At 34.3% G+C, this 15,664-nt stretch overlaps 1 protein-coding gene across 1 annotated transcript in view; it reads right to left on the minus strand.

Moving 5' to 3' along the window:
- Nucleotides 1-15,388, minus strand: part of LOC134719763 (uncharacterized) — a 28,729-nt gene extending 13,341 nt beyond the window's left edge. Inside the window, exons 1-5 of the mRNA XM_063582723.1 lie at nucleotides 15,199-15,388; nucleotides 13,914-14,137; nucleotides 3,262-3,334; nucleotides 1,736-2,664; nucleotides 934-976 (exon numbers count right to left, since the gene is read on the minus strand). Coding sequence (XP_063438793.1) covers nucleotides 934-976; nucleotides 1,736-2,664; nucleotides 3,262-3,334; nucleotides 13,914-14,137; nucleotides 15,199-15,373 — 1,444 coding nt within the window. The 5' untranslated portion in view covers nucleotides 15,374-15,388. The remainder of the gene's footprint in view (nucleotides 1-933; nucleotides 977-1,735; nucleotides 2,665-3,261; nucleotides 3,335-13,913; nucleotides 14,138-15,198) is intronic.
- Between the last annotated feature and the right edge of the window lie 276 nt (nucleotides 15,389-15,664).

Consider the following 15,664-nt stretch of genomic DNA (forward strand, 5'->3'; position numbering starts at 1 on the left):
AAAAAAACGCGAAAACTAATGCGGAAAAATTAATAAAATCCGTTCGAAACTTTTTAAAGAGTTTTGTAAACATTTTTTTTCCCGATCGGCAGATCAATAAAGGTTTATGAAAGTCTTAACTACAACAGAGCCAAAGTACATTTTATTACATATATTCAATGAAATGGCTTTCAGATGTGAACTAGTTTATAAGAATCAATATACCCTCTTGCTGCCGGAAGGACAACAAGCGTCATTGGTTTGATATATGCAAACTTCTCCTCAGTGCTGTATCTTTTTGAAGGAAAGACTAAAGATCAAACATGGATTAACTTATATGTTTCATCAATGAGTGCTAGGTGTAACGGTTATGATTATGGTATGACATCATAAATCGAATGACGTTATCGTTGGACATCTTACGTCACAGACGTCGAGCTGTCGAATTGTGTGGCACACGAAATATAACCTTGAACAGCAACTGGCAACAAGAGAGATAAGAGCGTAAGGGTCTCTGTCAAGTATTCAACTATCGAATTGCTTTAATATGGACTGCCGACTATGGTTCGTGCGCATCTTGGGATTCGAAATTATAAGCATGCCTTCATTGTTAAGTTTATTCCATGCATCTGTAACTTATAGCCATAAGTTGTTCTTGAAGGTATATTGACTGAAATAACAAACTTGTGAAGACCCTGTATTTAGAAATGGAACGTCTTCTGAATTTCAATAGAAAGGATAAGAAAAAACATGACGGATTTTTGTTTCCTTCTGTATTTCATATAATTTGAAATATCTGTTTTGTCATAATTTGCATGAAAATTATTCATATGTCAGTTTGATGTATATCACCGTCATTCCATAATTACCTGTTCATGTTTACATGAAACTATCGTTTTAGATTTTTGAATAAGTATTTATGGCCATGTAACATAATGAAACAGCATATCATACCTTGCTCGTGAACAATGACGTGGCATTGTGGTGTGGTTCCTATCTGAAATAATCAAATTAAATAGAAATCTTAGAAAGAAAATCATACGAATAATTTTTTTTCAATTTAATCGTTTGATAAATAAGATCGTGTAATAATGATGAACAATACAAATTCGTTATCCAATATAGCATAAATTTCAATTGAACTATTGATAATCCTTAGATTTACTATGGGCAATTTGAATTCTTATACAAGACAGGTGATACAAACAGACAAGGGATCATTTCAAAAGTGATAATTTCGTTTGATTTGTTTTTTCATTTGATTGGAGACTTTACGATTGAATTTTTCTCAGATTTCAGTATTTTCAGTATTTTTGTGATTTACTTCTTTTTTCATATTATTTATTACTCATAGTGAGTCTCTCCAACTTTATTAATATGATTATTGGTTGGTTAGTTGATAAATTGAATATGAAATATCAAGTTACAAATCCTTCTTAACGATTAGATTGTGTTTTTTTTAATTTTAGATCTGACGAATTTACATGCATTCATCAATATATTTTGTCATGGTTTGTTTTATTAGTTGCATTATTTCATTCATAACGCACATAAACAAATATTTCACATTGAATGATTACTTTCATTAAATGATGCCACGTCAATTGCTTTGTGTTCATGGAAGCAAATTATAATTATTGGTAGCAATGTTTTGAAGGCTATAAATGTGTCGAATAGTTCAATCATGAAATTCTCATTTATTTAATGTATTTAACAATAAAAGTGAAAGAATAACTCGATTAAATAAAATACAAACCGTTTGATTTCGCATGTTTTTATTAATCCACAACTGAGTTTCAACTTTATCTGTTAACGTTTTATTCACTTGAGAGATTTTACGGGATGCTATGGATTGTGACACACCACGACAAAACTTTCTATCTTCTATTATGTTACATAGTTCTTTTAATGATCCTTGTAAAGTTTTGTTGTCTTTAGTCCAATTTAGAAAGTGGAGTAACGGATCATTTCTTGTTTTATTAAGGACACGTATAGGGCCTGACATAACAAAAAGATTGTATAAGAGCATTTCGTCAAAATTTGAGTATTTTATTCCTTCCCTTACTGTAAACTGGCAACAACAATCAATAGTTCCTTCTTGGCAATTTTTATTGTCTTCTTTTAGAAAAAGTTTGTTCCATTCTGTTTTATTAATCAATGACTTTTCAGTAGGAACCTTGTCGCACTGACAACATTTCTTTGTCTCCATTAGGTGATAAATTGAATGCTGGTAATGAATGAGAAACGTGTCAAATCCATGATCGCATATGCGTCTTCTGACATAGTTCAAAATATTTGGTACATGTTCAATCAACGGCACTGACACTGCTAAATCTGACGTTTCTATCCCCTTTTTTGGAACGAAACGTTCGCTGCATTTTTTATGTTCACAAGAGCAAAGTTGATCACTATTTTCAAACAATGCTTCCCATTGCTTTTCGGGAATTACTCTGTTAATCTGAGGTGAAGATGTTTTGCAGAGACAACATGCTGCTGTTTTGATTCGTTTATGATAAAGTTCATGTTTTGTCTGTTCAAGAAGAGCTTCTATAGTAGTTTTATTCGAATTGCAAAATTCAGAAATGATTTTTTGAAGTATCAAAGCAGGAATTATTTCCGACATAACAATGAATAAACGCAGTTGTTTTATATCAATATTTATAGGATTCAACTCGAGGAGTCTGCCTACATAAACAGAGATAAAATCAAATAAATCATTAACACAATAGTGAATTTTAAATATATATTTTTTAAAACTGATTACAATTATGCTCATCATGGAAATAATGCATTTTTGTAAATCGGTATTGTATCATTGTTGAAGATTTTATGGTGACTAGTAGGTTTTTATGGAAAAATCATTGTTATTATCCATTTGACTTTTGATAGATAAATATATGTGTTATGTTGATATGCGCTAAATTATTAATTAAAACGTTCTGGTTTTAAAAATAGTAATGGTACATTTCGAGAATTTTTCCTGTTTTGTTTTCAAGCTGTAGTTATTTGATTGTATCATGAATGTATCATTCTCAGAACGTTTTTTTTTTATTACTTTATGATTTTCAAAGATTAGAGATTGATTAACAAATAATGTAACTTCTCATATTGAAATCATGCGCATGTGTCAATTAATAGTAGAAAGACTGTTTTAACTGAAAAATGTGGTTCCAAAAGGCAAATGACATCAAATTTTATGCTACTATTAACAATTAATGTTGTGTTTACCAACATGAACTTCTAATTCAGTAAAGCAAAGACTTCATATTATTAAATGCTTACCAATCAGTAAGTTCTTCCTCTTTTTATCTTTCACAATCTCATGTTTGTGTGAGGAAAACAAATTCAGTATTGCCTGTTTTTTCATATATAAATATACAAGTTTTGATAAAAACAAATATCATCACTTATGGATATATCGTATGTATATTATGTGTTTTATATTTATCCATTTAAACTATATGAGATCTATAACAAATGTCTTTATTCAAGGTGACGCTGCAGGAATCAAAGACATATCATATTAGTTCGTTATTATTATTGAAGACAGATCTTTCATTCTACCGGCTCAGATCAAACAAAATTAACTTATCCAACTAATCATTTCGAATTTCGAATGACTGTGACCTTTGCTTACAACTTTCCCCAGAAACCAAAACAGTTAAACAAACAGATGTTGGCAGTTGAAATGATAAAATATTTGATCATCTTATATTAGATGAAAAAAAAAAAGACAATGCAACTTTTACTACTTTGCTCTGTTGAAATATGTTAACAAAGAAAACCCTCACGATTTTGAAAATCAAGATGGTAAGACATAAAATTTCAAGTTTATATTCGGAAGTCTTTGTTTTCTTAAAGTGAATGATACTTGTTGTTGGAAGGCGAATAGTTGATTTGTTTACAGGCCAATCACATTGCGTGAACCCGGGTTTCTATGCTCCACACGGTAAAAGAGGGACGAAAGATACCAGAGGGACAGTCGAACTCATAAATCGAAAATAAACTGAAAACGCCATGGTACAATATGTGTAAAATATATAGTTTCACTAAAAATCGAATTAAAATGCTCATTCTTTATGTGTTTCACTAGCTACCTCATATGGGCGAAATAAAATATGTATGGGAGAAGCAGTCAACGAACGCAGTCAAATGAGTTTCAATGTCCAATGATAATATCGTATATAGAAATTGGTCCAGCGGATCATAATTTATACTTCATCTGACACTTTTTATTGAAGTTCTAGTAACCGAACATTTTTGCAAGTGATTTAGACATATACGACGATCGTGCAAAACAAAATATTTATCATTCCAAGGCATAGTAATCAGCACGTATGTGTCGACAAGTATTATCCTTTATATAGTAATAATAAGAAATTAACGGTTCAGTACAACATTTTAAATGTTTTGATATACTAAGAAATTTTTACCTCAAAAATATTATACCTTAGCTCGATGTGTTTCAATAGGAATTTTGTACTTTATTTGACTTTTTCACCGTTTTACTGGAATTTCTGTTATAAAAGAGGGCCGAAAGATACCAAAGGGACACTCGAACTCATAAATCGAAAAAAAACTGACAACGCCATGGCTGAAAACAAAAAAGACAAACAGACAAACAATAGTACACATGACACATAGAAAACTAAAGACTTAACAACACGAATCCCACCAAAACCTAGGGGTGATCTCAGGTGCTCTGGAAGGGTAAAAAGATCCTGCTCCACATGTGGCACCCATCGTGTTGCTTATCTGATACAAAATTCGGTAAATAGTCTAATTCGGTAGGTCACATTCATCAAAGGGAAGGGGATTGTAGTTACGACGTAAGGAACATATCCGATATCATTTGTGAAACGGTTATTCAATAACGGTCAACTAATTCGTGATGGCGTCCGTAAAATCTACGAAGGGATGATTTCAACTTTACTTTTTTGAACTCTTGTTTTAATAGCTTCTTTGTGAGAAACAACCCTCTATAAAAAAAATCATGATAGGAAATGCAAGCACGGGAATATCGTATCAATTGGGAGATATATACCCCGTATGCAGGTGCTGCTTGAATTTTGCTTCTTCATTCTGTTACGCCGTTCCGTTATTTATATAGTTCGTTTGATTATATTCCTAATCTATTTATGTGTTCGAGTCGAGGAGGATTATTCACCTTTAACCTTATAAGAACGTTAATACATCGTATCGTCGCTACTCTTCCCTCTCTCACACGTATCTAAAACTGAAAATTGCAAGGTCATACCAGTACTGGAGAACATTCTAAGGACAAACGTCATCTTGGACCAATTCGTGGCTAACCACAAAGTGAGTTTATTCTACAACATTGTATTTGAACCCTTCAAATTGCTTTCTACATATTTGAACTTTATCTCCGTGAAATACCTGAACATTAACCGTTCTTGCAAGTACAACATTTATCGGATTCAACGGACTGTGCTATCTATTATTTTTGACATTTCGTTTTAATGACATTTATAGAACGCATCGTAAAATTGTATTTTATTTGTATTTTCAACTTTTTACCATTTGTTAGATTGACTCTTGATTAAAGTATCCGCACTTGATAGTCTTTTCTGCTTGAGCCCAATCGTCGGTTATACTTAGTGGTCAGGCCATTACAGTAAAAAGTCTACAACTTGCCTGTTGTGTCTCACAGATAACGCCACTCCACAGCTACATAGCAACCTACCTGTTGAGCCCTACACGTACGCGTTATCCCTTGACGTACAGTACAATGACGACAACCTGTCTTTACATATCCAGACATGGAACGACAACGTAGCAACGTACATACCTTCACACTGACATTGGACTACATATCTTGTGTATACTCGACAGCAATCTTACAACGTTGAGTCAACATGGATCCCAGTCATGAGGAACAAAAATAAGAGATTCAGCCCCCAGGGGGAGATGTCCATGAAGTATTTGAAAATCCATCTAATACACTACAGTCAGATAAAAATCCCGAGGCTAGGCGGGTACGTGACCTCACGGAAAAAGGAAAATGAGTTTTCTCTGAAAAACGTGATAATTCTGTCAGGAACAAGAGGCTCTCTGAACAAACATTGAATCTCAGTTATTGGAAGTCAAAACCCCCCCCCCCCCTAAACGAGCTCCAGCAACTCCTAACAGTCCAGGACAAACTGTTAAAGTCTGTAATAATTATCGTAGGCTCACAGATGAATATCTAGACTTATTGAAAAGGACCAGAACATTGGAGAGTCAAAAAGAAATTGATGCATGTAAACTCTCTTTGGATTTTCGTCTGTCCAAAGTGGAACTTGTTATGGAAAAACTACACGAGCATCGCCTCGACCTTACAAAGACCAAATCAACTAAAACATAGACCTCAAGGGGTAAGAAATCCTCGCACAGCGGTAGCTCTAACGTGTCAGACATGTCAAGCCTAGCACGGAGAAAGCGTGCCAAGGCAGAGACTGCCAAGTCTAAAATAGCCTTTGTGGAAAAACATGCCCTTATCCTACAACAGGAAGCATTGTTAGAAGAAAAAGCCCTGTTCAGACAAATTGAACTGGAACAGGAAGCAGCACGAAAATGCAACAAGAAGCCGTACGAGTAAGCCGTGAAAAAGCAGAGTTGAAAGCCAGATTTAACCTTCTTGAAGCACAGAGAGAAGCTGCAGCTTGTCCTGTAATACGATGACAGCCAAGCGTTTAGCTTACCTGACGAAAAGGAAGAACCGCTCCAGCGTATGCAAGATTTCGTCAATAAACTTCTTGTATCAACTGTTGTAAAGGAAGTAAACGGACCTCAAAAGAAAAAGGAAATTCCTAAGATCGAGCTGAGTCACGAAGCACCAGCGTTCGTTCCATCCGTGGCACTGAACTTGCTGTCACAGACATCTGCTGTCTTACCTTCAGATACTAAGTCACCGGAAGTTACCTTAATCCCAAATCTGGGATAAGTAACCGGCATACAAAATTTAGTTCTTTCAGATGAGAGCCCTACTGAACACCAAAAACAGGGTGTTAAAGAAGCGATCCCTGTCTTTTGCTCAAAACAAGACGTTAAAGAAGAGATCCCTGTTTTACTGGTGGTAAGCGGATGGTCGTAACTTTTAGTTACGACCATCCGGAGATGGGAGACAACTCTAGGGATAAGTTTTTCTTTTCCGATTTTCGTGCACTAAAAGGTTCATTTGAATCAAACCGCCTGTCTCTTACATACTATTCGACAGTCTTGTGATATTAAAACCAAATTTGATGCATTAAAACATTCCATTTTCCGTAAAATAGTCATTCAAAAATTCAAGCATGATGGTCGTAACTAAAAAAACAAAAATATTAAAGATGGTCGTAACTAAAAAAAAAACAAAAATATTAAGGATGGTCGTAACGGAAATTCGTGATGGTCGTAACTCTGTTTAAAATTAGACCGAATAAGGCAAGTCAAGAGTTTTAAACATGTTTTTTATTATATGAATACTAGTATTTTATATGATGTTTTTCTGAAGATTTTTTTTAATTTTTACATTCAATGTAAACTAAAGCAATTTCAATGCGTGTAACACTTATCAATTCAAAAATTTTAAAAGTTTTCAAATATTAGTTTTTGGGGAATTTTGATTAAGTTCGATTTAAAATTCCAAATTTTTCAAATGTCTTGGACCGAACCAGCCAAGAGTTCTAAACGTGTCTTTTGTTAAATTAATATATCATGTATCATATTATATATTTGTGAAGTTGTTTTCACCAAATAATAAAAAAACTAAATGGAGAGAGGGACATCACATAAAATAACAGTATCCTGATTTTTTTCTTTGGAATTCGCATCTATTGAACACATAAACTTTTTGAGGATGTACCTACTAGTTGATTTTTTTTAATCTTAAATTTAAGAATGCATGATACATATATATACAAAGAGCATTAATAAGGAGTCAAAATAAGCCTAAAATATTGATAGGTTATGAAGTTCGTTATCGAGACTAGAGCATACTCGCGAATTCGCAGGTCCTTACTTGAGGTAAAGAACATACGCTTTATTTTTAGCTTGGATGCTTAGACGTCATATTGTTGTTTGGTGAAATCAAGCTGATAATCAGGTGCACAGTAATGTTCAATGACGAAGTCCATGAGTAGCTTGTAGCCATTCATACAATGTAAACATATAACTTACACATGATTTTCAACCTGCATACCAGGATTTGTATGTAATAGTTGCCGCAGTACATTTAGTTTGACCTAAGTCATTGTTACATTATCATGGCTACAAGCATAAGCCTGGCTACAAACTAGTATTAAATTCAGTGCATGTAGCAGTGTAAAATATATATCAACAATATTCCTACTTTCGATGTAAACGCAATGTTCATTGCGACACCATGGATTCAGTTTTCATTCCGTACCAATACTTAGAACAAACATCATTGATATACATCAATATATAATCGTTATGTAATCGATAAAAAATAACGACAACACGTAATAAAATCCTGGGTAAAGTTCATAATCGTAGCAGCTACGTAGCCGCTATCAATATCTATGTAACAACTAGTCTTATAGCTACATGTTCAATAGTCAAAATCTACGTAGCACTACGTAACAGCTACGATATTGAACTCAACCCTGACTCAGAAGTTCATTTGTGGATTCTTTTTCCTCATGAACGACCAAAAGACGAATATTTCAAGGCCAATAGTTTATAAGACAATAACAATTTAAAGCCAATGAGTAAGTAAACAAAGACTCAAAGACTCAAATACTTATAAGAACTGTAATAGATGATTTAAAGATGGTTGTTCAGAATTGTAAGTTTAATAATTTCATCTGCCGATTTGATTGCAGATAAAAAAAAAAGTCGTAAATAAAAAAACACTAAAAACAAATATAAGGGAATACACGTGCATTTAATAAATTTCATGCCTTAACGTACAGAAAAAAATATATCAATTCTCAACCCTAACATACTTTTTGACTTAATGCGAGTTGATTAGTTTTCACTGATGATTTAAATGATGAGCGTTTGAAATCCATCAGAAATGTGTATGTTTAATAATTCTCTAGCTTAATTTCTGCATATCATTACAGAGTAACAATTAATATTGTTTGTAGCAAATCATATATTACATCTGAGTCTATTACCTTTACAATTAAAATGCATTTATAAAAGTTTGTCTAAATACTCGAGTAACGGTCATCTTTCAAAGCTACGACCATCTTGTGTCGGTTACGACCATCATCCAAAATACTATACTAGAAGTTACGACCATCACACATTTAAAGTTACGACCATCATGCTTGAATTTTTAAATGGCTATTTTACGAAAATTGGAATGTTTTAAAATGCATCAAATTTGGTTTTAATATCACCGGACTGCCGAATAGTATATACAAAACAATCGGTTTGGTTCAAATGAACCTTTTAGTGCACGAAAATCGAAAAAGAAAAACTTACCCCATAGAGTTGTCTTCCAACTCCGGATGGTCGTAACTTTTAGTTACGACCATCCGCTTACCACCCGTGCTGTTTCACACAAAAAAACAAGACATAATAGAAGAGATACCTGTTGCACACCAGCAACAAATCAATCTTACATCAGAGATAACTAGATTCCTCTTACGCAAGGACCTGCTTTTCTCCCGATTAACAAGCTTTAACTATCGGGCAGAATCATTTCATACTTGGAAAGCAAGCATCAAGACCGTGACTAATGCGTTACTGACTCAGAACAGATCGATTTACTGATCAAGTGGCTCGGTGGTTCAGAGTCTGCTAAACACGCCATTAGCATAAAATCGTCGAACGCCAATAATCCTACCATAGGTATACAGAGATTATGGAAGAGGCTTGACGAGTGGTATGGTGCTCCGGAAATGTTGGAAGCATCTCTCATGAGTAAACTTGCCAAATTCCCTACCTTAACGAATAAGGACAACGCACGTCTCTACGAACTGTCCGACATTCTATCAGAAATAGAATATCACAAGTAAAAATCCCAAGCTGGGATGTTTGCTTGCTTATTTCGATTCTTCGTCCGGGAAAAATCCTATTGTAGAAAAACTGCCATACGGACTCCAAGAAAAGTTGATTACAAGGGCTTCAAGATACAAGTCTAAATATGAAGCTGCCTTCCCACCTTTCACAGAATTCTATGCCTTCATCAGGGAAACTAACAACATTAAGAACGATCCTGGGTTCATCTTTGGCTCAAAAGTAACACCAAATATAAAAGACTATACGCCAAGGTGCACATCTCAGACGTACTCTAAAGTCAACGTCCATAAGACGGCTATTGAACAGCAAACTGAAGACAACAGTCAACAACAAGATCTTTGTATCCTATACAAAACAAAGCATACCTTGAATGAATGCCGAGCATTCCAAGCCAAACCAATTGAGGAACGCAAGGAACTGTTAAGACAAAAAAATGTGTGCTACATGTGTTGTGAGTCAACCACACACAGAAGTCGGGACTGCAACGCAAGTAGCAGTTGTAACGAATGTGGAAGTGAACGACCTACCACTGCACTTCACATCATTATACCAAAACAATCTGAAAGTTCCCAGTTTAGCTCACCCAGACAAGCCTACGGCGGGGAGCAGTAATAGTCCGCTGAAACGAAGTTCACCTCTGTGAGTTCGATCTGCACAGAAATCTACAAAGATCATAAGAGCGAGAAATCTTATGCCAAGATATTACCTGTGGACGTGTACCACAAGGACAAGACAGACACAATTATCAGGATGTACACCATTATTGACGACCAAAGCAACCGGTCTCTTGCCTCGCCTCAATTCTTCAGTCTGTTCAACGTTCGGGAAAAACATAAAAACTATTCTCTTACAACATGCTCCGGCAGAGTAGCTACTTCCGGGAAAAGAGGAAAATATTTCGTCATAAAATCTGTACATAGTGACGAACAATTTGATCTGCCTACATTAATTGAATATAATAATATTCCAAATAATCGAGACCAAATTCCTACTCCTGAAGTTCCAATGCATCATCCTCATCTGACCGAACTCAGAGGAAGCATTCCACCAATAAAGGAACGTTGTCAAATTTTACTCCTAATTGGAAGGGACCTTATAGAGGCACACCACGTCCTTGAACAACGCCTAGGACCATCCCGAACTCCATTTGCCCAAAAGTTGAGACTTGGTTGGGTCATAATTGGAAATACATATATTGACAAGCAAACTGTCCATATTGAAGTCAACATAAAGATAACTAACGTTTCAATCACGGAATCAGAACAACGTCTTGCCTCAAGACCGGAAATAGCCGTCAAATACAAGAATCCAATTGTTCAGTCTAGAGATAACGACAAAAACTTTCTTTCGCATTCCAAGGTCGCAAAATCGCATTCAGTACAATCCCTTGAATGTACAGGACCTAGTACCAAGCCTGGTAAACGCACGAATTCCTCTAAAGGGACATCACTCGCATCACTAAAAGCAAAATCTTTGACTTCTGTAGAAAAATCTATAAATAAAGGAACTTTCATTCCGAAATCAACAGGACCTGCAGTTCATGGTGAGGAAATCAGTACCATTCACAAACCTATTCCGATAGAAGGACCTATTGCTAATCTCAATCTACCTTTGAGCAAGCAGCCTCTCCTCCGAGGAGGAGGCAGTATTGTCAAATCTGACTTGAATTTCAGTGAAAAGGAACCAGTAGTCTCATCTGGACATTATTACAAAGAAACAAATTTTCTTGGACATTACTACTACAAAATCAAACATAGAGGACCCCACTTCACAGATAGAACAACTGGATCAGCAGGATGGAACGTTATGACGAAACGCTTAATTTCGTCTGATACTCAAAAAGATGTGACATTTCGTCAAACCGGAAGAGGATCAAGTATTAGCTCTTGTCATAACCACCGGAGGACCATCTTCAACCGTCGTCGCCGTCTAACAACGTTGGATAAACAGTTCCTACTATTTCAACAGCAACTATGGAACATTCTGCAAATCACATCAACCTTTTTGGAAAGATCCTTAATCATAGGACAAGAAACTGTGCCGAACCCAGTTTTCCGTGGAATTACTCTATTCTGGAAACTTTATAGTGAAATGTCGTAAGTTGAAACGTGATATTTCTCACACGACCAATAGTGTTTTTTCATCTGTATATATTCAATGTATATTGGGATTTATTCATCTATCTAGATCTTATATTCATTCGCGAATAGTTTATAGAATAGTGATATCAGATAGACATCAGACGGGGAGTATGCTGTTACGCCGTTCCGTTTTATATATATATCGTTTGATTATATTCTTAATCTATTTATGTGTTCCAGTCTAGGAGGATTATTCACCTTTAACCTTATAAGAACGTTAATACATCGAATCGTCGCTACTCTTCCCTCTCTCACACGTATTTAAAACTGAAGATTGCAAGGTCATACCAGTACTGGAGAACATTCTAAGGACAAACTTCATCTTGGACACAATTCGTGGCTAACCACAGAGTGAGTTAATTCTACAACATTGTATTTGAACCCTTCAAATTGCTCTCTACATATTTGAACATTTCGTCGTGAAATACCTGAAATTTAACCGTTTTTGCAAGTACAACATTTATCGGATTCAACGGACTGTGCTATCTATTATTTTTGACATTTCGTTTTAATGACATTAATTGAACCCTTCGTAAAATTGAATTTTCAGCTTTTTTCCATTTGTTAGATTGACTCTTGATTAAAGTATCAGCACCTTATAGTCTTTTCTGCTTGAGCCCAATCGTCGGTTATACTTAGTGGTCAGGCCATTAAATGAAAGTTCACAATTAGAAAGCTGAAATCATCTCTTTTGTCGGAAAGTTTTGTTTTCAACCGACCCTCACTGTCAATTTCTAGATTTTAGTTAAGATATGAGTACGACTTAACTGTATCTGTAGTATCCTGTATCTCTAGTTCGATGGGATAGATGCGTTCCACAAAGTCATCAAATTTTGAATTATTTAGTGAAAAAACATCATCTATATAGCGGAAAGTAGAGCTAAATTATGTCTTTTCTAAAAGTCTGGCGTACACGAGTTCCCAATGGTTTATGTGCTGAGTGTTTTAAAGCTACGGTTATGGATATAGGTTCAATAAAAGCGCTACAATTGCAGAACTTGTAAAAACATTTTTAAACTATAACGCTACATGACTAGTGTTTACAATCAATATACTACACATAGTGGCATTTTGATAAGGTAATAAACATATTCACGTATAAATGTAAGCACAGTTTTATTTCAAGGACTTTGATGTCTGTAGAACTTGGTCAACGACAAAATATGAAAGAATTAGATAATAAAGATAATGAATTGCTCTTTTAAAGATTGCGTTAAAAAATCAATAAGTTTTCATTAAGATAGGACCAAATATTTTCCTTTTTTCATATCTCAATGACCTAAGGGTGTACCATAACAAAAATACGATAAGTCACTCATGTCACATCGCAACTTAGAAGAGAATTCCCGAACGTGCATTGACTATACTTAAAAACTTTCAAATAATTAAGATATAAGGTGAAGTAAACAGAGAGATAACAGGAACAACCACTTACTGTCAGCGATACTTCACACAATGCGGAAAAACATGTATAATTTACTATTCTTTGATTAACAATGATTAAGTGAAGAGAACACATGTTTAGGTTTCGATTTTTTCCTTCATTAATTCGGCAAAGATCGCTGTAACTAAATAACATCATTTCACTTTTTACCAGAAAGTACGGTCATCAGTTATATATCCAAAGATAAATTAAAAAAAGTTATATTTCAGTTTTGCCTTTCTTGCAGAAGCCTGCAAAATCCAAACATTTTAATCATCAATTGTTTGTTTAATCAAACATTCATATATACATATTCACGTGTGTCCTCGACGACAAAAGCCTGTAGATGACAACAAAATAACAGAAAAGTTCTGATGATGTAAATTACATTTTACCTCTCCAATGTCATTCCAATATTTATCAAACTTGTCTTGTGGAAGTCGCCCTTCAAAGCTCAGAGTTGTTTCATTTCTTATGAACATTATTCTGGAAAGCATGGCACCTTTACGGTTATCAAGTTTGTTTGGCTCGTTATCACCAATTTCAATTTTTGCAAGGGTACGCAAAAGATGTATCATTAATTTAATATCAAAATCTTCTGATGTCACTATTTTCGTTCCTATGAGAAAAAAATTAATCGAGTATGATCGATTTGTACAAAATAACGAAATTAATGTAATTTACTTTAACATGTTATACAAATAAGATACCAATTCTAGTACCATCGCACCTCTTTCTGAAGATTAGCGATAATAAAAAAAAACGGGTTGCCCCTGAACAATACATTAATCTACTATGTGTGGAAGTAAAAAAAAAAACCTTGATTGATTACAAATATATCCTCTCTTCCAAATACAACAATATATTTAATCGCATATATTTTTGATGAAAAACTGATGTGAACAACTATTTTAAAGTAAAAAAAAGTAACGGCACTAAGTTAAGCATTACACTTATAATAACATAGTCATTCGATAAATTTGGTAAGGGCCCTCGTTGTTTCTACAACTTGATATAGTACTAGGCTAATTACTAACTTACTGAAATTATCGTGTCCGTAATAAATATGTTTCCTAGAGATATGGCTTTAGTTTAAGAAAATAAAAAATAAAGAGCAGCGGTAGTTAACAAAGATATATTCAAACTAAAGTCATAAAAACATCAATCTTGAGCTAATATTAAACCGAGGCAATCACAGGTGATACTACTGATATTTTATACAGCTGAACTCGTGTTTTGAACTTGCTGCTAGTACATGTAGTAATTGTGAAATGTTTAACTAATATATGCTTCCTAGACATTTCTTATTTCTGTTGAGCTTAGTACAAACGATATTTTTAAGCTCAAGTCTGTTAAATTTTCAAATATAAAACTCGAGGCTCGTCGAAAGTTCTTAACGTTTAATATGTTACTGTCGAGAGTTACAAATTTCGTATTGGAATCTGTTTCTTTAATGATTAAAAACAATAAGCAGCCACAAATTATATCCTTCCTTTTGAATAATCTTCAAATAGATGTGTTCTTTTTATGTGACGTCAACAGGCATGGTCATCTTTTGTATTTACGTCATATGAGGTTCAGAAAAAAACAAAAATATTTGACGTCAAGACCGCATTCGACCAATGATGTATAAAAAAAAACCAGCCAGTGCGGAAGAGGGTATATCGGATAAGAGTTTACCTTTATATAATAAGTCCCACTGAAATTTGTTGATAAGCTGTGTCTTTCTTCTATGTTTTTTTGTCATTTCTCCTTTATTATCATCAAGCGTTTTTTGCAACTTTTCTGGTTTTATCTCGTGGTTCAAAACCATTCGAACAACTGGACAAGCTAATCTGAACAGGAGATGAACCATGCGTAAAAAATTCAATTCTTCTCTTGTTAGTTCAGCTAGAACAAGTAATTATCGATTCAACTTAATATCTTAACTTAAGAATAACTAGGATTAAAAAAAGGAAGTATACAATTACTAAACAATTAAACCCAGCGCTGTTTCTTTAGTTATCCACTAGTGATCACTAGTCATTGACAGATTTAAAGGAATACTTTTCGACAAATATTGTTGTTCAACATTTGAACATTTTACTATTTTAGTCAATTAAAAACTGCAATCCCTATATAAAGTGTATATATATCAGTATCAATA

This window comes from Mytilus trossulus, chromosome 5, assembly GCF_036588685.1.
Source record: "Mytilus trossulus isolate FHL-02 chromosome 5, PNRI_Mtr1.1.1.hap1, whole genome shotgun sequence".
Classification (NCBI taxonomy): Eukaryota; Metazoa; Mollusca; class Bivalvia; order Mytilida; family Mytilidae; genus Mytilus; species Mytilus trossulus.